General features: G+C 28.7%; 3 protein-coding genes across 3 annotated transcripts; all 3 read left to right on the top strand.

The window, feature by feature from the left end:
• Positions 1-471: 471 nt before the first annotated feature.
• On the top strand, positions 472-2,725 carry LOC149055225 (uncharacterized). Its single transcript, XM_089229525.1, has 3 exons — positions 472-612; positions 1,884-2,663; positions 2,708-2,725. The coding sequence occupies exons 1-3, from the start codon at positions 586-588 to the stop codon at positions 2,723-2,725; spliced, it is 825 nt and encodes a 274-aa protein (XP_089085651.1). The 5' UTR covers positions 472-585.
• Positions 2,492-4,788, top strand: LOC149055224 (uncharacterized). The gene has a single exon (XM_089229710.1). It carries the CDS (start codon positions 2,736-2,738, stop codon positions 4,476-4,478), a length of 1,743 nt encoding a protein of 580 aa, XP_089085836.1. The 5' UTR covers positions 2,492-2,735; the 3' UTR covers positions 4,479-4,788.
• Positions 4,789-7,899: 3,111 nt separating this feature from the next.
• LOC107170098 (lipid storage droplet-1) lies at positions 7,900-14,762 on the top strand. Its single transcript, XM_015520120.2, has 8 exons — positions 7,900-8,052; positions 8,140-8,283; positions 8,627-8,812; positions 11,775-11,946; positions 12,153-12,313; positions 13,312-13,569; positions 14,122-14,223; positions 14,347-14,762. Exons 2-8 carry the CDS (start codon positions 8,146-8,148, stop codon positions 14,518-14,520), a joined length of 1,191 nt encoding a protein of 396 aa, XP_015375606.1. The 5' UTR covers positions 7,900-8,052; positions 8,140-8,145; the 3' UTR covers positions 14,521-14,762.
• The last annotated feature ends 5,442 nt before the right edge of the window (positions 14,763-20,204 follow it).

The following is a 20,204-nucleotide window of genomic DNA, read 5'->3' as shown; positions in this document are numbered from 1 at the left end:
TGTTATGCCATTATTATAAAACCAATACTATTATAGTAATTATTCTTGGACAGCTAAACCTGACCTATAATCAAGACTACTTCAGTGTCTTATGATAATACGTCACACGTTCACTATATATATATATATATACTATATAGGTAGCTAAAACACTTCCTTTGAGAAAATTCTCGATCATGCAACTAAACTGTAGCCGAATGCATTTTTGCATTGCATCGATATTTGGTGCCTACCGGCTACCTATATAGCTAGATTGTTTGTTTTGTTTATTTTTTTCTCATTATTATTACGTTCTCCTTGTTAATGTCATTTAAAATTTATTCATCTGGCAATAAAAACGAACGGTATGATTTTCACGGTATACCGATTGGACGTGGTCTGTTGGATACGAAACAGCGAACGAATAACCCACGAAACGCGCTCTGAGTGGGAGGCGCCACTGCGTGATTCGCATAAACACCCAAACGCCGACGGCTCGCCGCGATAGGTGTTAATGCGATTCTTGCGGACGACGTGTGCGCGCACTTGACTGCATGTCCATCCAGATCACTGCCGAGCTGAGCGTGCCTTAAAGGCTTAAACGCCATGATCGCCGTACACATCACATGTCAGGTAATATTGTATATGTTGACTTAAATTAGGGGTCGGAAACCTTCAACCCGCATAGTAGTTTTATGTGGCTCACGAATACAGTTTATAATTGTTGGCATAATCATAGACATTATGTAGAGCATAAAATCCACGAACTAAGATAGTATGGACTGGAAACAACGGACTAAAAGGTTGTTTGTTTGTTGATACTAGATACCTGCATAGTTATTAATGCTTACCTAACAATTATGAACTTAAATAGGTGAACTAAATTTGATTCGATTACGTAGTACGTATATTCATTTTTTTTTTCAAATAAAATGAGATGTATTCAAACTGGGACCTGTGAAAATGTATGTTTATTTTTTGGCTCTCGACATCAAAAAGATATCCTGCTACCCCTAAATTAAATCATTAATTGTTATTTTTAAAAGCCTGACGGTATTGCTGGCCTTCCGAGTTTTTTAAATTATTATTACTAATTATTATAATGTTTGGTATCGTACGGTTTATTTTAGATTTTGAAACGTCTTACTACGTTGTAAATCGTATACCAGTTACATAATATGTACCTATATATTATTACCATTACGAACGACTATATAGCTGTATAGGATAGTAGGAATTAGGGATACATTGTAGATAATGGCAGACATCCTGCAATAGCTCTGAAGTGTTTTCAGTCCGTTTGACATATGTATAATCAATAATCATCATATATAGGTACAGGCGCCACGGCATAAAAATATTTTATACGTATTTTACATAACATAATGATGCATGTACTTAGTTGTTTTACGAAGATGTTGTTTTATTTTGCATACGAGCATAATATTATATATTAATTTACAGCCTCTAGATATTTGTGAATAATCTTTGAGTAGATTTTTCAACGAATGGTTGAAAAATATGTGTACCTAATATTTTATATTATGGTTTAATCACATAAATCCACCTATTAAACAATCATTTATCGAAATTTTAAAAACCATATGTAATATTTTTTTTCCGTTGAATGATTGTTTTAGTAAGCGGATTTAATATATTTACACGTAGACGTATTATGCACGTTACACAATTATAAAAAAAATCTTGTATATTATTACGATAGAACTGATGAAGCGTGTAATTCATTGACCTCTTTTAATGGTTTAATGGTCGATTTAATACCGAATAATGGCATAAAATTAAACAATAAATGTAAACAGTGGTTAGTTATAAGATTATGTATTATATATTGTTGGTTCCTATTATTCGAAGAATCATTCTTAATTAAATTTTTTTTTCCATAGGTGATTCAAGCGGCTACCATAGGATTTTTTTTGACATTGAACACTATTGTACCTGTTAAATCGTCAAAACCGGATGCCAACTATAAACTAGAAAAGATATTCGAAAACATTCGTTCATCTATCGATTCAAAAGTTGCTGAAAATGGACATTTCAAATCGTTTTTATCTCCAGATCAAAGAAGAAAATCGAATACCGATTTTTCTCAGTTACACGAAGATGTTGATGAACAGATGTCTGGTTTAGATTTTAATTTCGATCAGACCGCTTATGACAAGTTCCATTTGCCTCAACAACGACCTGTAAAACCTAAATTTGTACTTAACTATGAACCATTAAGACCTTCAAATTATATCTCAGCTCCTTCTACGCGTTATACAGATTATCCATTCAGTATACCAGAACATCAAGATGATGGAGGTGATGGAGGAGATGGCGATGATGGTGGTGACGATGGAGGTGATGGTGGTGGTGGGAGTGGGGGTGGTGGAGGTGGTGGCGATAATGGTGGAGGGGGTGGAGGGGGTGGTGGTGGCGGTGGTGGTGGTGGTGGTGGTAGTGGTAGTGGAGGAGGTGGTGGTGGAAATGGCGGAGGTGGTGGTGGAGGAAATGGTGGAGGTGGGAATGGTGGTCTCGAAGATGGTAATGATGGACGATTTAGAGAACACCTATCGTTTGAGCAAGATTTCGATAACTTTGAACCTCATAATGGCTGGAAACCTATTCATAATAAAATACAAGGATCAGTGAACCAGTTTAGGAAAAGGCCTCCAGCGAAAAAAGTTGCGGGATATGGCACGAATCGAGTACCAGTGACTTCTAATAGTTACCAGAAACCATATAAGCAACGATCGATGTACAAAAAAAAGCAGCCACAGCGATTTACTGAAAATCCATATACACAAAGATTAGTTGAAAGTAAACCACCTTTAAGGGTATTCGGCGACGATGATGATGATGATGTACAACCATTAAAGTCTCGCAGAAAGAGTAGAAGACCTTTAAAATTAAATGGAGAAAAAGGGCGATTATCATATAATAATATACGCAATAATAAACCAGCAACTATTCTTGACGAAGACACAGAAGATGCTGACGAACCTAGGCCTTTACAATCAAGACGATTTCCTACTAAAAAGCGTCAAGTGTGCCAGAAAATTAAAAAATCAATGACACCAAACGATATTGAAGATCATGACATTATAGGAAGAAAAATGTCATGTATGGTATGTAAAGACTTAGCTTCAGGTGGTTCATATGAAAAATGTTCATATACGTCAGACCCTATATCTGATGAATATTTTAAAGAACCAGAAAAATTGAATAAATTTAAAACAAATAGATTTAAACGCAAAGTTGTGTATGACAGAAAACGAAAGCAACCCGAAAGTGGTGAAGAAGTAGAGGATTATGAATATGACAATGTCAATGCTCAAGAATCTGAAGAAGATCCAGAGTATGTTCAAAATGCAGATGCTGTAGCCGATTACGATAGTGAGGATCCAGAGAATTATGAAACGGCTGAAAACGAAAGTGAAGAATATAGGTTGCCACCATTGCCGATGAAATCTTCTACTTGTCGTAAAGTAATGAAGGAAGGCAACGTTTGTAACGTGTGCCAAGACAATTTGACAAATAGACAGTTTGAACAATGCGAATATGAAGATGACCCCAAAAAGAACGCTTATGAGTATTCTACACGCAATGTGTACGGTAAACCTAGGTACAAAAGACAATTAGACAGTGATCGAACATATGATGATTACTTTAAAAAACTGTTTCCTGAGCTTGGCTCAAACCGGAAGAGTAAAATAGCCACAAAGTTTTCGTCTAAAGATGGAGACTTTGGATTTTTGGACAACGGACAAATTGGTTTTAAGAAAACCAAATCTTTGTTGCTTGGTGATAAAGATTTATCAATTGATTTCAATTCAGATGAAGAAAGCCCAGTGAACAAGATGTTGGGTGATTTTCGAAACAAAGATCGGTCAAACTGCAAGAAATCACTTAAAGATAAGATGACGTGTTACAAATGTAAGGATGATACGGGTTCGGAGACGGAGGAATGCATGTATATTACAGATAGCTCTCCGAAAGATAGGAAACAGTCCTATCACGAAACAAAAAAATTCAACTCCAGCCCAGAATTGGTAAAATCTAATTCAGATGCAGACAAATCTAATGATAATTTTAAGCAACAGCAGCCAGCTTCGTCATCATTGGCACATGTCTATGCTCCGCTGTTTGGTTCCAGTTATGAGCCTACCGCACAGTACTCGTACATTCGGCCGCAGTATAAGAACAGAAATTACAGACTTCACAGGAAGCCGGTGACCGAAGAACTCGCAGAGTCCACCGAAGACGATGATCAGTCAGAGGCGCAAAGTGTAGAGGAGGATGACTATGCAGACGATCCGAGTAGTAAACAAGTATCGAGACACGATTTGCCCGACGTAGATCCGTTTGGGCCTGAGGGAGCGTACAGTGAGGAAACATTGCCAGTTTATGATCCCACATTAAGAACTTGGCTACCAAGATATATGGTTATTAAGTCTTCGGAGGAAGCGATGGTCGACGCAGAACTGGGCTTCGATTAAACACGACGTAGGCAGGTACCTATATGCAACTTACAATATTTTACATTCAAGGTGGTATAAAACTAACATATAATATATATTATATCTATTCACGAGTCAAAATATTATACTTATTATATACACTGGTGGTATTATAAGGGTATTACTTGGTATTACTTAATGGATCAATATTGTTGTTGTTGTATTGTTGTTGTTGTATTGTTGTTATTGTTATTATGATTATTATTATTATAAATGTGTATTGTATATCGAGATTCATATTGTATACCTTTACTATTATTCATGTACGCAATAATACTTATGTACCTTTATTTTATGTGTTAAATATTATTTGTAACTTATTTTGTTAATTATTTTTTTTTTAAATTAATATGTTTCGAATAAAATATACTATGTTGTAGAATAGATAGGTGTATACCTGTTATAGAATAAAAAAAAGTTTAGATGATAGGAAAACCTACAATTAAAGTTTTAAAATAAGGTACAACATATTGATAAATATATGGAGGTTTATAATTTATTATAATTAATGGCTAGGAATACGAGTATTTAAACATTATCTATAATTTATTGTTACTAATGAACGCTAACAAATATGCACAAAATAGATGGATTTTGAAATGTCTGTTACAGTACAATAACAAAAATATATATTAAGTGTTGTAAGACTTAAAATTAAAACTTGTTGATAATGTGAGATACGTGCAGTATTTACACTATACTGAGGCCGGTGTATCAAAATTTGAGAGAAATATTAAATCATTGTTTTTGGGAAACCATTTTGAGAAGAGTTAGGCTTATTATTAAACAACTAGAAAATGTATGTTTACATTTATTAGAACTCATTAAATATCAACCGTTACTTGTGTATTATTCCATTTTATAAGATTGCCGACAACTTTATAATTAATAATACTAAATAATTAAATAAACAAAAAGTATAAACAATAAATATAACTATAGCAAACATTTTTGAATTGTTTTGGATGAATAATTAGTTGTTATCGATAACTTATTTATATAGTTGAATATTATAAAAGAAAACTGATTAAAATATTTTTTTTTCCTGTAAAATATTCTGTAATATATTATTATAATGATTTTAAAATAAAAACATTTACCTGAGTAAAAATAATGATATATTAACTCATTATCACTACTATCATTTCCTCTGACTTCTTCATAGGTATAACCAATTTTATAAACCATAAAATTGAAAATCATATTACAAATTACTGTGTAAGATTTTTATGAGTAATCAAAAATATCATATTGAAATAATGAAATTATTAACATTAAATGATGTAACTTTTATGATATTTTAAATAATTTCAACAATTATTTATTTAGATCTTAAAATACTTATCATTCATAAAAATAATAAAATTGTTAACCATTAAATGATCACTCAGCTTGACAGCTTGACTATCAATCGATTTTAATAAAATGTTTGACCAATAGCTTTTGAGATTCTTAAATAAATAGCTAAAAAAAAAAAAAGTTAGTTAAATTAAATATCTTTGTTACTTAAACAATATGACATAATATAATTGTTTCATGGTTATTGTCACAATATTTTGATAAGTGATTGGAAAACTTGAAAGATTCGTTAGTTTTGCATTGTTTGCAATGTCTGTGTTAAATTTTTAATGGATTGACTGCGTTTATTGTGATACATAAATCTTATGGTTATGGTAGGTACCAACTCTTATTATCTAGGTATGAGGTCACATATTTAAATAAACAAAAAGTTATAAAAAAACAAGCAACATATTATTCTTAAGCCAATATATTTTACATTCCTATCACTTTGTTCTGATTATATAAATAATATATTTCAACCGATATTCATGTTAAAAATATTTTTACGAACCATCTTGTACCTATATTGTATCTACTACCTAAGTAATAATTTAATTAATCACAAATAATTATGTTCGATTATAGTATATATTACAGAAATCACGTCTGAAATGCCCATTCGTTTGTTTTTGAACCGTATTCAACAGATAATAACGAGTACATAAAATTCATAAAGGCAATAAACAAGCATATTTAGTCCCAAAAAACATTGATTGATGTTAAAAGTTTCTTATCATTAAATTATACCAAATTTATTATTATATCACTCAAAGTACAGACTTATAAGGCGCAGATCCAGAATAGATTTAGATGGGAGCATCTTGGATAAAATTTTGCAATCGCAAGACAATCTATTTTATCAGTCCACCGAAAACAGATATTCAAAAATTTGCCAGATTCTACTGGGGGGGGGGGGATCATCGACCCTTGCCCCCCCCCACGGTCTGAGACTTATGTAGGTGGTATAATTTAAGGTTCCTACATACATAATATTTAATATTATGTAGTACGCCTTCACTTCTCAGAATGAAAATTATATTATAATATTATAATATTATCACTTATTGTTAATAACATTATACGTATTATTCTTATCCATTTTATTTATGATCGAGTAACTAATTTGTATTTAAGATTTTGCAGCTTTCATAATGAATAAAGAATATCGATAATTATTTCAAATCGATGTTTCAAAATATTACTAAAAATGTATACTATGACCATTGATGTAAGACCATACAATGTGATATTATATTATGTCTACATTGATATTACTTAAAACCAAATATTTAGCTATATAAGCGATAAAACGATTATTTCCAATGTTGTTATTTTTTTTTAGGAAACTATAGGATTCACTACTGTGACAATAACAAAATGCGTTAATAATTTTATCATGTATATTATTATGTCAAGTCATCAACTTGAATAATTATGGCCGTCTGCCACCGGATCCAAATGGCTATATACTATAATAATATATAGGTAATCAATTACGCCGCGTTTGTAAAATATTTTAATTTTACATCGTTCTCATAACCGTTGTATAAATGGAATAATTATAATATTTTGTTAAATATAGTGACACAAACTCTCGAACGTAGTATTTTTTATTTTTCATCCGACCAAAGTCTTATTTAAAATGTTGTTCTTATTAGTAATAGTACTATAATTATATTATAGGCACGTGGAGTAGATACATTTATGATTCCTATATCTAACAAGGTTATATTGTTCATACACTGTACTTTTGGTTTGACTTCCATACACTTTTTTCATTCTTTTACTACAACACGGTGTGATTAATTTATTATATTTTATAACATATATTATAAATATATACACACAATAATGGCTTATACATTAGGACACGAGTCCAATGTATCAAACTTTCTTTGATCGATTTTAACGAAACGTTATGAAAATGTACAGTATAATATAATAGCTATATTTACCTACACCCTACATGTGTTCGAGTGAACAGATAACCTCGGAAAGGTCATAGTTTAGTCATCATTACTCACGCACGTACCTATCTATAAACACACACACACACACATATATATATATATATATATATATATTTAGATTATCTCTCATATACTACTTAGTACATATTATGTTAACGCAGGTACGTTTATATTTCCGATTGCTAAAGATTTTCGATTCATTCAACTTTGCGGTGTCGAGCGAGAAACACGTATCATTATAGGTACCTATAGTTTTTTCCCTATACAATTATTTAAAGTTATAGTGGCGTGCATATACCATTAATTTTTTTTTTATAAAACGAATATAGATTTGCATGGCAAAACCACAGACTACAATGACAGCTTCGAGGAAACATGATTTGCCTCACTTTGTGGCCATCAACAGGATCATGAAATTACCGGTGGTATCGTCGGGCGTCAATAAAGCGACGTACATCTACGTAAAAGTTAAGGTAGGTAGATACTTACTGATTTAATAATAACTATTGCTATAATAGCAATTATTGCTTATTTATAGTGCTGAGGATTAGGAAAAAATTACTAATTTAGAAAGAAAATGAAAAAATAAGAATAAAAATAAAAATGAAAGGGTACCTGAATATTTACTGATCAGGATGTAATTGAAATGGGTACTCGTAATGAATATATTTAATATGAAGAGGGCTCCGTCCCTCCAACGTTATTACCTCAATTCTAACATTGCAGGATATAATATTGAACGTTTTGAAATTTTTTGGTGTACCATTTTTAACGATTTGTAAAACTTCTGACTAAGCGTACATACAATTGTTATAGATGTCAAACAGAGTGATTGGATATAGTCTGGAAAGCGCAGAAAAGACCGCATTAAGCGTCGTGGACTTATCTGTCCCGTTGGTCATCAAACTTGAAGATCCGATCAACAGAATTGACGATATTATGTGTAAGTCGTTGGACATCGTCGAACAAAACATACCGATGATCACTTATACTCCAGAAGAGGTGAGTGCTTTTACAATATTGTATTACAATAATATTTAATATTATACTTTATATAAACAGTTATTTTCGATAATTTATAAAACGAGGAATTTAAAAAAATACATTTCAATAGTTATAAATATAGCATATAAAAGCATTTAAATTACTTAGGTTTATCTTTAATAACTGTATATTAATACTCTTTGATAAACATCCGGTTCGTAAACTATATGACATTTTTATGCACTTGATCTGTTTTAGGCAGTTATAATAACAATACAATTTTGGTAGGATCTATATATATTTTCCTATTTAAGCCGAAAAATGTATTAGATGTAACTGATGTAAGTGGGTAAGGTTTAATTATACTTATTTTAATCGAATTGAACTTGGGTTAAAAAAAGGTAATGGTCGAACTATACTCAAGTTCAAACAGCTTCAACTTATTTGTCTTCCCATTTACTGGATTAGGACTAACAATGCATTTAATGATAAGTGTGAAAAGAAATTAGTTTTTCTATGTATTTAATTATTTTAATATAATATATACATATCCTGTTTAATAAATGTGAACAATTTGTAATATTTTTGGAAAAAAATCTCATTAAATATTAAGTTATATTAGTAATATATGAAAAATTAAAATGTATAAAAATAATAATAAGTACCTATGCTAATAATTGCATTTGTAATCATTTCATTGGAGATTAGTGTTTTCCAAATTTAATATTTAAATTAATCTTATTTTTTAAACATTTTTGTTTAACGTTCTTTTTTGAAACCAAGTGCAGTTCGACCATTAACATTTTCTTACCACAATACATTTTTGATTTCCATTTAATTTAAGTAAAAAGTGCAATTCGATTATCCTGGATTAAATATCGGAGAAATATTTAAAAACCAAATCAATTTTATTATTTCTGTAATGGAATTTGATTTGATTGTGAACTTAACGTGTGGACTACTGGCGTGTTTTCCGACCCTTTCAAGATTACAAGAGGCTAATTATGTACAAAGATAATGATTTTATGTATTGTGCTAAAAATGTATATCATTATAAATTAATAATGTGTACCTATAATTATTGTACTAATGTTAGATGAGAATAACTATATATCATATAATTAGATGGCTTTTGAGGAACATGGTCAAATTATATATATACTATATACATATATCAGTGATCAGTGATCAGTGATTTTTGAATTATAATATTATATACATCATTATATCGTTGATTTTATAATATTATAGTGAAATAAAATATTATAAGCTTATATTTAATTATTTTGATAACGTATATATACGTAATTAATAAAATAAATGGTTACACACCTACCAAGTATCAAGTGCGTTTTCCCTACTTATACCAACTATGTATATTGCTATACATTACAATATTTTTATTTAATATCATAGTGGCATTAGACGTTGACAATTTTAATATTTTTATGAGCTTTGAGGTATAAATGTACCAATGTAGTCATACCTTAATTACCTAGGTATTAATAATAAGGCTATAGCTATCATGAATACTAATTACGAGTGGGTTGTGGATTTAAAAATTATATATATTATTTAATACAGCCACCCTTGAATTATTAACTGCATATATAATAATCATGATTTATATCAAATTATTTTATATTAAAATACATTACACGGATACGGTTTTATCATACTTGGTTAGAGTGGGTATCTTACCTAATTTAATAATTTGATATTGTTGTTAAATCTTAGTCTGTAATAATATAAAATATAAAATATAAGAGTATTAATTAGGAATATGGATGTTTTATAATGTGCTCCTATCGATACAACTATAAAATTCAAATATAGATATTATTTAATTATTTAATAATCCAAAATGTTAAAGGAAAATAAGTTGAAATAATAACTAATATTATATTAATAGATATTATAATTTTATCTTATAATTCAGTGAATAATAATAGTTATAATAATATGGTTCATTATGACCTTATTTACAATATTTGTTATTTATATAACAATAATGTTAATATATTATCAATTAAGAGAGTAATTTATGATATACAATTTTTATATTATATTGTTTTTTATTTTATAGTTGATATTATATCTAAATGATAATAGAATATTAATTATTTGAATTTAATATAAATTTATCGTAAATATCATATTATGTGAATATTTAAAAATTACTGATTTGTTAACTAAGGTTCAGAATTAATAAAAAATCGAAAAAACCACAATAATTTCTATTAAAAACCATTACTTAACTTTCGAGGAAATTCAACTATTAGAGTATAACACAAGAAACATACCTGCATTTAGTCAATTTAATTAATGGGGGAGAGTGGTCTTTTTGAAAAATCCATCACATATAACATTATAATATACTCGATGATAATGGTATAATTAATTATTATTATTTAGACTACACTCATTAGTCAGTATGATAATAACACCATAGCAAGTTATAATATATATAAAAAAAATAGTAGGCACCAATATCGTTTTGACTCTCCCAGACACATTGGCCAATGATTAATTAGGTATGCACGAGGTGATATACCTTTGCTCTGTTTTATTGTTATTCTGTTTATTTTCTACAACGAGCTTGTATGTTGGTCGTCCGAGGCTAATTTTGACCTATGTCTGATTAACGATAAGCGTTAAAGAAACCCGTATAATATAATATAATATAGAGACACGGGAATCACCCATTTATAATTAGAAATTTGCATTTAATTAATACCTTCTACTAAGACTAATAATAAAAAGTAATTAGTAAATAGCAACAACACAATAATAGTACATAATATAGTGTTAAACCTTACATGTACATGTGAATTATATTTGTGTACTTATGCAGATCATAATTTATAAGTTTTAGATTGGTGTGCAAATATGTTTGTACTTAAGACATTAATCGCAACAAAGTTAATTTATCTGATTAAATTCAGATTTTGATTGCACCTAATAAATTTCCGTCCTATAGATTTATTTCACGACCAAAACCTTCGTCAAGGCAAAAGTTGAGCCGGTGTTAAAACGCGCAGACTCCGTGAAGCAGCTCACTATGTTGGACGACGCTTTGAGCGTGGCCGATAAATACGTGGACAAATACTTGCCAGATAAGGATCCAGGCGAAGACGTTGCCGATAAACCGAGTAAGGATTTTTTATTGAAAAAAGACGTAATAAAAAAAAGAGCCTTGGGGCTATTGTTTTCGACAGGTGCAGAGATCATTTAATATCTATAATATTGCCTGTAATGACCAATATGTGCATTTACTAATTTATCATAATATCATATATTATAGTCCCGATCTATACCAAATGTCGGCAATATATTGAATTGTTGTTGCCTACTGCAGGTACAGAACCGTCTAGTCAGGCGGTGAAGACTATCCGACACGTCAACCACTTTTCCAGGAAATTGCAAAGACGCCTGACCCGCAGGACGATTGCCGAGGCCAAGCTGCTCAAAAAACAGGGATACGATACCGTTCAGTGCTTCGTGTATTTCGCAGATCTAGTGAGTATCTATCTGTTTTACACACAACTCTAAGAACTAATACTTAACAGCTGGAGTCGAACGCGTTTGAGTATGTTAAAAGTTAAAATGAAATCGTATGACAATCGATTTCAATGATCGATTCGAACGGCGCCATGCCATGTATAGTTTTTAGTTTTTATTTATGAACATAAGTTCCATAGCTCAAATGAATGTGTAAGTCACATAGCCATAAAGAGTTCAGTGATAATACAATTTTCAAAAATTTATTTTTTATTTATTCTTTTTATATTATTTATATTGTGGAATGTGTATACACGCATGTGCCTATTATTCGTTTCGTACATTTAGTTTAAACGTTTCGATTGCCGTTAAACCTATTTTTGTCAAAAGTACTTAATAGTTATTAGTGAATAAAAGTGTGGGTGATAATGCTTAGAAAATTACTCACTAATTCTGTACATACATGTTGCATGTAACTAAGTAGTATCCTTATAATATACTTATTGTCTTTAATTTTTTAAAGACGAACTGTTTTCAAATATCGATACAAAATAAATCTTGTTAGTGACTAATACTAAAAGAAAAATATTAAATGTTATTGAATATTTCGACACATTATTTTAATGAGGTATTGTTACGAAACTAAAATATCTGTTTAAAAATTGTTGATTAGTTGGTTTTGAATGTAAACAATTTATAATTATACATATTTCGTAAACGTGCGCACACATTTAATAAATTACAAAACTAATTAGAAAAAAATATTATTATCGCGATAATATAAAATATGTGATTACATAATATCCGTGGGTACCTATTTAAATTTGTATTCCACAATATTTTAATGCATTAAAAATGAACCCCCTAAATATGAAAGAGGCTGCTATAAACTTTAGTTTTAATGATTAATTGTTTGGTAAATCGATAAAGCAATACATGGTTTATGTCAGTAAATTATCTACTAAACATACCTATAAGAAAACACATTAACCTTATAAATCGTGAAAATGTTTCAGTTGGCCAAAGACCCTAAAGCATTTTCGGAAAAAATGAAGGCGATCTGGAAACACTTGAGTGAGGACGAACCAGAAAATCAAAAGCCACCAGAGAACATCGAACAGCTCATCGAAATGTTGTCGAGGGAAGGAGCTAGGCGTTTCGTGCACGTGACTAACTTCGTGGCCAAAAACATCAGTATGGGACCTACATACTTGGGACACGCATTCACCTATGCTTCCCAGGAGGCTGCCATCTTGGCGGACCAAATCATAAAGGTGCGGTTAAAAACAGTATAGTTAAAACCGATACTATTAGGGTACCTACACATTATTTTTTGTAGGCATAAATGAGCACACGGTATTAAATTACAGAGGCTAACTAATGGCCTTTGCTGCCGATTTATGATCAAGACAAATAAATTTAAAAAATACGGTGGGAAATTTGAATTATTTTTATGATGATAATGATTATGATGATACGCCATAGTCAAAAATATTTGGGTTTTTCGATATTTAATTAGTATAGAATTTTTTAAAAGACATCCACTGCAATGGTGGTTTAATTTTTCAAGCCGAAAATTAAAGAATTACACTCTATTATTATATTGATGTTCGATAAAACTTAGTTTATTTTTAAAGATAAATAATTACATTTGGATATATTTTTAATATTACGAAAAGAATAATGACGCTATCGCAATAGTGTTTTTTCTCACTCCCAAAGACATATCTATGATTTATTATATTGTAGCTTAGTCGATTATAAATGAGCGTGCTAAATTTAATGCGTTGTATAATAACAAATAAATAATGTTTTAACGTTTTTAGTACGCTCATTTGGAAAATGCGAAAGGCACAGTTGTGCAATTTACCAACATGCAATTGGCCAAATACAAGAAAGTCATCGAAGATCTAAGGAAATTAATATTGGTAAGAGAAAATACTTTCTGGGTAGTATAACTAGTATAGTAAATATTATATATTAGTAGTGTAAACTGCTCAGTAGAATTTAAACCTAACCTAACCTACTAAAGTAATTTTAAAAAATTTCAGGAGTATTTATCGTCAGTGTCTTCGAAAATAAATGAATCCAAAAAGAAAGAAACCGAAAAAGATAATAAAAACAGTGTTACGGTTGCTACCACCAAACCTCCAAAGGCCAATAAGGTGAATAGCGCACCGGCTGCAACTCCAGCTGCCAATGCAACGACTAATGGAAAACCTTAATCCCAAGTTTTATTTAAATATTCATACATCGAATACTGTATCTTTTTGGCATTTATATTTATTTTATATTATAAGCATATGATTTTTAGAATTCTTTGTACTCTTGTTTTGTTTTATCTTATTTTTGTATAATATGTGAACGTATTTCATATATTATAATACATTAATACATATAATATGTAATTATGAAATATTGTTTTGATTTTGGAAAATATATTGTATGTCATTGTTTTACACAATAATGTTTATAATTTGTAATAATAAGTAAATATATAAATTATGTAATTATTCAATTTCATAACCAAAATTTGCAACAATGATTTATGAGAGGTTGTCTAAGTTGTTGTAATTTTGTAGTGGTCAACATTTTTGTGTTTGATAGGCGTGCAACTTTAACAGATAATCACAAAAAAAAAAAGAAAAATTAAAAACTTTAACTCAAAATACTAAAATAGTAATGAAATGGTATAAAAAATTATAGAATAAACTATAATATACTTCATACTTCACTACATTGCCCTGGGTTCTTTATTGATTATTAATTATCATATATTTAATTTTGGGCATATAATATCAGGCTACATACGATAATTGCATTGAAATTGTAGATAGTTTTTGAACATTTATAATAGATTATAACTCTGGTTTATCAATTATTTCAGCTTCTATTAAATTTATTATATTATGGTATGATGTTCTTGTGTGTCGTTATATATACAGTGTGTTCACGATATGAGGTACCACTTAATATTTCCTCTGGATGACTTTGGATTGAAATGGGATTTTTGGAAGGTAATAGGGTGTACCTAAATACACATTGTCAGGCAAAATTCAAATTTGTAATTCTCTCGGAACGCGCATGCGCAATACAACTTACTTTTTTTTATAGCAACACCAATTTTTTTATACGGATTCAGGTAGAGTATTTATTTTCAAACAATTTTTGTATAAAAAGTTTTTTTCTAATTATAAAATTGGCAAAGTTACAGAATGGTCAAATTTAATATTTATGTAGTGTATAAAGTATGTAGTGTATAATGTTATATAAATGTGTATTTAGGTACTCCCTATTACCTCCCAAAAATCACATTTTAATCCAAGGTCATCCAGAGGAAATATTAAGTGGTACCTACTACCTCATATCGTAAACACAGTGTATATTAAATACTCTAAACAGAGAACAAAGTGGTGTGAATTAAAAGAATTTCAAGTGAACTCAACTAAAAATTATAATTTTACATCGTAACACCTTATCGCAGATGATGACTATAACTATAAATGTGAGAAATAAAAAGAATACAGAATATTTTTCATTATGCACTAATCAGGGTTTTTTTTTATCTATATCAAATAATAGTCAATATATTTATACCTTAAAAAAAGTATATCATAGATGCATTATATGAATATTTTTGATTATCATAATAAAAACTATACTAAATAACATGTTTATACCTAGTAGGTATGGTATCGAATATGGATGTTATATAATATTATTAAAACATTATCTTTAGTACCTATTATAATATTAATCAATATGATCATTAATTCGATACCAAATATTTTGAACCGACATATTATTACTGATTAGGGCTAGATCATCATATAAAATACGAAGATTCAAAATATAATATAATAAGTAATAATTTTTAACCATAATTTAAATTATGATACAAATCTTGGTGGCGAATCGTGTACAGTCATTGGTAATGAGGAGGAGAAGTTAGCCTTTATAATATTGGGTAATAACTATGCAATTAATATATAGAATAAGTAGATACATATTTGAATTTTAAAATAAAAGTTACAGGAGTGAAAAGTATGAGTTAAGAGCAAGGGTTATTTTTTAGTTATTCAGTATAAATATGTATAGTATACACATAAGATAAACGAAGACCAATTCAAAAAAAGAAAGATACACACACACACTTTATATCAAAATAGTTAATTTATTTCTCAAATATTCTTTAAGTATACTCACATAGCTTTTGTAATACTTTTTAAATTTTAATTGCATAGGGTAGTTAAAATTTATAGAAGATTACTTATATAATATTACGTAACCCTGAAACACAACAATATTCTACTAAAGATAAATGCATATATTTAACTCAATAGATAATTCTCAATAAATTATATCAGTTTAGATTAAAAAAGTGTGTTCGTTTAGCCTATTATATAATAGGCTAATTAGTGTAGATCATTTCTGATCAATCAGGAACGTGATGGCATAGTAGATACCTAGGTATTCATCTATCTTTTATACATATAGGTATTATAACTGTTGTAGTTAGGTATCTGTTATGCAGTAAATTAAACATATGTTAGATAAATATTGAAAAATCAACGTTATGCTGGTTTACAACGAATGGTTATTACACCAAAAACTAATCTGAACAAATTAAATAAATTAGTAGGTACATTTATTATCAAGTATTTATCTGTATTTTATAGATGATCTATTGATTTTATGTCCATTGATAAGTTTAATTTGTTTTGATAAGATTTTTGTGAATCAGTATTTTTAATATGAATTGTACGTAAAAATGTAAAATGTTTGGAGAATATGATGTCTCATCCGAGCGGTTAATATTTGCATAAAATTTTTACTTTCAGTACCCACAGTTATTCGTTTTTGAATTGCAAAAAAAATAAGAAAACCATTCCTTCAGAAATCGAGTGCATATCCAATTTCACTATTTTCAATAGTTTAATGATTTAAATGAAATGTAAGATTTTGATTTAGGGCAACTCAAATGCTATATTTTTATAATATAAAAGTATATGCATATGCTATTATATACGTATAGAATATAATCTTAAAATACTTTGATAACTGATAAGTGAAATGTGTTTTATGTAATCATGTTGAATACTCAGAATATTGTTCCAAATTATTTGATACATTTTCACGAATTAAACAAATTCATTTGCTTCATTCATTTGCAATATGAGTGGCGCGATGCTAAAGGTTCAGCTACTTACCTATCTATATAGACAACTAGATGATGTATGATGTATATATCATAATATATGTATGATTAAATAATGGTAGAAAAATTATTAAAATTATTATTTTATTCATAAAAGTGATCAGTGCAGCCCACTCTAGTGTCTAACTTTAAGATCAATTTTAATAAGACACCACATTATCATATTATATCTGTGCATCATTATCTACATTGTGTATGGCATATAATCGCATAGGGGGGGGGGGGTTAATCATATTTTTGAACGACCACATTTATGTAGTAAAAATTTAGAATCACATTTTTTTCTTTAAATTTTAACAAGAAATATACAATCTGTACCCTTGTGCACAATAAGAATATGTGATATAATATATATTTTTTTTTTACATGAAAACGTGAGGGGAGAAGCCATCCAGTGAAAGCACTACCTATTTGTTTATTAATAATTTTTATTTTATTTTTATTGTATATAATTTTAATGTATTCATTTAGTAAATCTCGACACCAAAAATCACATTTAGAATCTGAAAATTTTCAAGGGCCATACAAATTGCTGACGGTGGTAGAAACTAATGAAAAAAATTATAGATTACAACACTTATAATGCTAACGATTTTTATTCTTTTTCTTTAAAATTATTTGTGGGTTAAAAATAATAAATATAAAATATTTTGTACACGATCCTCGTGTGGCCACAGAACATGGTTGTAGATATATATCTATAATTATACCAAGGACTAGGGTAGCTTTATCAATAACGAAAAAAATCTTATCATTTAAATATTACATTATCGATGTATCATTGGAAATAGAAAAGAGAGAAGAATCTTGAGTTGTGCCGAATAAATACCTGAACTGCATGTTTCACTGTTACATAACTAAGACAAAAAGTAATATTTAAATTTAGTTTTTAATTCCTTTATTGATTTTAACATGTCTAAGTTAAACCAATTGAATCGTGGACCACAATATTACCATTGAGTATAGATATTCAACTCAATGATATTACCTAATGCTTTTATAAGACTTTTTAAACAGTTAGTTAGTAAGTAAGTCTTCTTATGTTGTACTATTGTATTTGTAATTATAGTCATCTATTTGACATTTGTCTATTTGAAATTTACCAAGTTAGTTGATTTGAATATATTATTCTGTGTTTATACCTACTATTCTGCTAGATAGCGTTGTTATTTACGATATTTTTAAAATATTTATTAAACCTTAACGTCGAAGGTACATTTTAGAACATCTTAATATTTTGGACAACGAATATATTTTGATTGTCTGTAATTTAATAAACAAACAATTTCTCACACCCTGAGAGTAGTATTATACTCAATTATATTTAGTACTTTATTATTTAAACACGAACAAGTTGAGGCAACGTCTCGATGATTTCAAGTTCAAAATGTTTGAGTTAACTGAGTTTGACTGTATCTATTATCAAATAAAACGAAATTAAAATCGTTCAAAAATAAAAATGAAAATAATGATTAGACAATAAAACTGAACAATCAGAACATGTGAAAAAACGTTGTATAATATAATATAAAATAATATTATATTATATTATATTTAGAGCTGCCTATGTATTTACTAGGTATCATCACAATAATATAATTATATATTTCCGTCCTTCTACACTTCCGCAATTTTGCTGATACCAGAACCTCCTTAAACATTCTAGAACACCTTTATGAAGCACTTGGACCAGATTATGAAAATTCTAACAATATTTTAACCTTTCTAAAAATAACCAAACTGTATAACTTTATATAATTTTATATTTTTTCTTTGATATTTTTTCCTTTTCTACATTGCACATATCAAAAAAAATTATATTGTAATATTGTAAAATGTATTGTAAATTGTAGAAGTAATATTTAAATATGTAAGCTAAAACCTTAGTTATTAAGGCTTTAAAGTAATAAAAAAAAAAATTTATATATTTCGTAATATTAGCTTGCGCACATTTAAAAGGTTTTTTGTTCACTTTATTGTTTTTCTATAGTAGATGTACGAAAAATATCTGACACCTATGTATTTGTCATTTAAAATAAAGATTTTACATATCAAAAATGGTATAACATAACAGCTTAAGCTTATCCGACTGCAGAATATTTAAACTTTACAATCAATTTTGTACGTCAACGGAATTTTAAATAAAAATAATAAAAGTTAAACCGTTATTGACATATTGTAAGATTCATGAACATTATCCAGATGAGCCGAGAATAATATAATATAATATTGAAATATTCCAGATTTATCTTTAAATTTCTTTTAGATAGGTATTCAGGTTGTAAGCAGGTTCAGTACAGTTATTTTATAACATTTAAAGAATTTCGAATTTATGTTGTGTCTATAGTCACCATCAGTTTCCATTTTATACTTTTACTGAATATATTTTTATTTCCTATTATTGTTACATTTTTTTTTTCTAAACATCTAGATATTCAGGACAATTGTATAAAATTTTTAAACTAATTGATGAAATTAACTAAATATAGTATGTCGAAATTGACGAAAATAGACCTACAGTATTTTTAAACTATTGTTTCACCTATTTTTATAAAACTATAGGTACAATTAACATTAAATTTATTATTTCGAATGCACGTTATATTTAAGAGTTGATTGATTTGAAAATATTAAAAATAGAATTATAATGATTAAATGTTTTTATATAAAAAAGTTAGTTTTTAAAATAAT

This window comes from Diuraphis noxia, unplaced genomic scaffold (assembly GCF_037042655.1).
Source record: "Diuraphis noxia isolate RWA-SAM2 unplaced genomic scaffold, SU_Dnox_SAM2 contig0005, whole genome shotgun sequence".
NCBI lineage: Eukaryota > Metazoa > Arthropoda > Insecta > Hemiptera > Aphididae > Diuraphis > Diuraphis noxia.
This window is presented reverse-complemented; position numbering and strand designations above follow the sequence as displayed.